At 46.8% G+C, this 2,959-nt stretch overlaps 1 protein-coding gene across 1 annotated transcript in view; it reads left to right on the forward strand.

Annotated features, from left to right (window-relative positions):
• The first annotated feature begins 317 nt into the window (after positions 1-317).
• The window catches only part of coro2ab (coronin 2Ab), a 5,532-nt gene continuing 2,890 nt past the window's right edge, over positions 318-2,959 (forward strand). The window contains exons 1-4 of the mRNA XM_062517188.1: positions 318-518; positions 2,080-2,196; positions 2,512-2,661; positions 2,846-2,959. The exon at positions 2,846-2,959 is cut by the window's right edge and continues 66 nt beyond it. Coding sequence (XP_062373172.1) covers positions 318-518; positions 2,080-2,196; positions 2,512-2,661; positions 2,846-2,959 — 582 coding nt within the window. The remainder of the gene's footprint in view (positions 519-2,079; positions 2,197-2,511; positions 2,662-2,845) is intronic.

A 2,959-nucleotide genomic window follows, 5' to 3' on the forward strand; every position in this document is an offset into this window, starting at 1 on the left:
CCCAGTCAATTTGTCAGCGCAGTGAAAACGGAGCTGAGAGAAACTGTGGAGTTTCTTTGGAGTGTTTGACTTCTGGTCTTTTTTGATTATGTTGAGAATCAGTACTAGCAAGATGACAGGACAGAACAGGTGTATTCTTCAAGAGGCAAGATTAGGTTAGTGACAATGAATCTACAGTATGGGTGTTCATAACCACTGACTGTGTGTGTGTGTGTGTGTGTGTGTGTGTGTGTGTGCGCATGAGAGAGAGAGAGAGAGAGATAGTATGCCCTTCCGTATGTCCATAATGTCCCATTCTCTTCTCATTTGATGGACAGATGTCATGGCAGCCGCCCTATCACAGCTCAAAGTTCCGTCATGTGTTTGCAAAGCCCGCCTCCCGTGAGAACTGCTACACTGGCCTGCCAATCACGCACAGTGTCCATGACAACGCATTCTGTGCCGTCAATCCACGCTTCATTGCCGTCGTGACAGAATGCGCCGGCGGTGGGGCCTTCTTAGTCATCTCCATCTATCACGTGAGATGACACTCACAATCACACACACACACACACACACACACACACACACACACACACACACACACACACACACACACACACACACACACACACACACACACACACACACACACACATGTGTATTTATAACCCCCTGCACAAGCCTGCTATCTGATGGTGAGGTCATATTCATAAAGAGGAAGGTCCAGTTTCACTTGATTTCATGTGAGCTCTGTCCTGTCTTCTCTGTCCTCTCTGGCACTTGTTTCCTGTTGATCTTCATGTCAAGTGAGCATGCCCATAACCAAGACAGCACTAATGACCTTTGACCTCTGAGATTTCAACAGTCAGTCATCACCATGCACACACCAATACATACACACACACACACACACACACACACACACACACACACACACACACACACACACACACACACACACTAAACTACTCTCTCTCTCTTGCTCAATACAGGGAAGTTAAGTAGAAGAGTCTATCTATTGCTAAGGCGACAATATGTACGCGCATGCACGCACGCACGCACAGACACACACACACACACACACACACACACACACACAAAACTAAAGTGAAAACCTGTAGTGGATGCATGGGTCATCAAGTGTATCAGACCTTATTTCCTGTGTGACTGATCTGTGCTGCAGCTCTCACTGCTGTGTAGTATCACTTTTCTACTCTCTATAATATAGCGGAGCTGGACTAGAATAATGAAAAGTAAACATATTGGCTCAGGATGTCTGTAACATGGACAAAATTCAACTTTTTGTCCACAAAATGAAATACACAGAAATCAATTCACTGCACCACAGGAATGAACCATTTTGTTTTCTGAAGATGGAACGATATGTTGTCTTCAGGGTTTCATAGCCAGAATCCTAATGTATTTGTGTTTATGGTGGACAAAGGGCTTTATAGTGTTACATGGTTTTGTTATAAATGAATGTATTCAGAGGCACAGAATGTGTTCTGTACGCTAGCTAAGGTCTGTTACTCTTAACATCCTTAACTGGAACAGAATGGAGATGAGATTATTGAAGAGAACCGATTCTCTTTCCTTTCTCTCGATGGAAAGCAGAGAAACTCTTGCTCACTAACACTCACTGTGCTCTGTGGGATCACACACACTCATACACCCACAAGCCACCCACTCACACACACACACACACACACACACACACACAAGCCACCCACTCACACACACACACACACACACACACACACAAACACACACACCCACACACACCCACACACCCACAAGCCGCACTCTCACACATGTACGCATGCACACACACACACAGCAGGCAGCAGCACGCAACACCTTTAGTCTGCCTTTGGGCGGTACAGCGATGCCACCCAATAAGAGTTGTGCTGATGCTTATGCTCTTCTGTCCTAGATGATGTGCCCATTGACATTACAGGATGATGTGCCCATTGCCATTGCCTTTTGTCTACCATTCTGTCTGTCTGTCTGTCTGTTGTGTTCACTTGTGAGGGTCATAAGAAACACACAACTGTCTCTCTCTCTCTCTCTCTCTCTCTCTCTCTCTGTCTCCCAAAGAGAGGCCGCGTGGACCCTCAGCACTGTCGTGTGTGTGGTCATCACGGCCGGGTGTTGGATGTGCGCTGGGACCCTTTCAGTGACCTGCGCATTGCGTCCTGCTCAGAAGACTGCACGGTGCATATACACACAGTAGAGAAGATGAAACACACACTCCCTACACTATACATACTGTATAACACACATACCTCATGCTACATAGCACACACTTACAGACATTTAAGCAGACACTTGCACCCTCCAAACATATTTCCCTTGTATGCATTATTGCGTATACATGGTATAGGTTTTGTATGTATTTGATGTGCTTTAGGTATAGGATATGGCTTATATTGGTAGTGCTTCACTACCTCAGAATATGAACAAAGACATGATCATATTACAGTAACATCTCTCTCTCTCTCTCTCTCTCTCTCTCTCTCTGTGTTACAGGTAAAGGTGTGGAATATCCCACCTCAGGGTTTAAGAGAGAACATTGTCAGGCCCGTGAAGGACTTGCGAGGACACACCCGTCGGGTGGGGCTTATCGAGTGGCACCCAATCGCCAAAGACATCCTGCTCAGCTCAGCCTATGACTACAAGGTAAAGCTGGGCTCTCCTCTCTCTGTCACATGTCTGGAGACCCAGCTATAGTAGAGCAGCTGCAGTGCAAACAATCTGCCTTTCTTCACAAAATAAGACTCTCCTTGTGTGTGTGTGTGTGTGTGTGTGTGTGTGTGTGTGTGTGTGTGTGTGTGTGTGTGTGTGTGTGTGTGTGTGTGTGTAGGTTCTGATATGGCGGCTGGACGGGGCAGGGTGTGTGTGTCGGCGGCCAGTGCGCGTGATTGCCGTCCACTCAGACCTGGTGCTCTGCCTCAGCTTCAACACAGACGGCAGCAGA

This window comes from Sardina pilchardus, chromosome 16 (assembly GCF_963854185.1).
Source record: "Sardina pilchardus chromosome 16, fSarPil1.1, whole genome shotgun sequence".
Lineage (NCBI taxonomy): Eukaryota > Metazoa > Chordata > Actinopteri > Clupeiformes > Clupeidae > Sardina > Sardina pilchardus.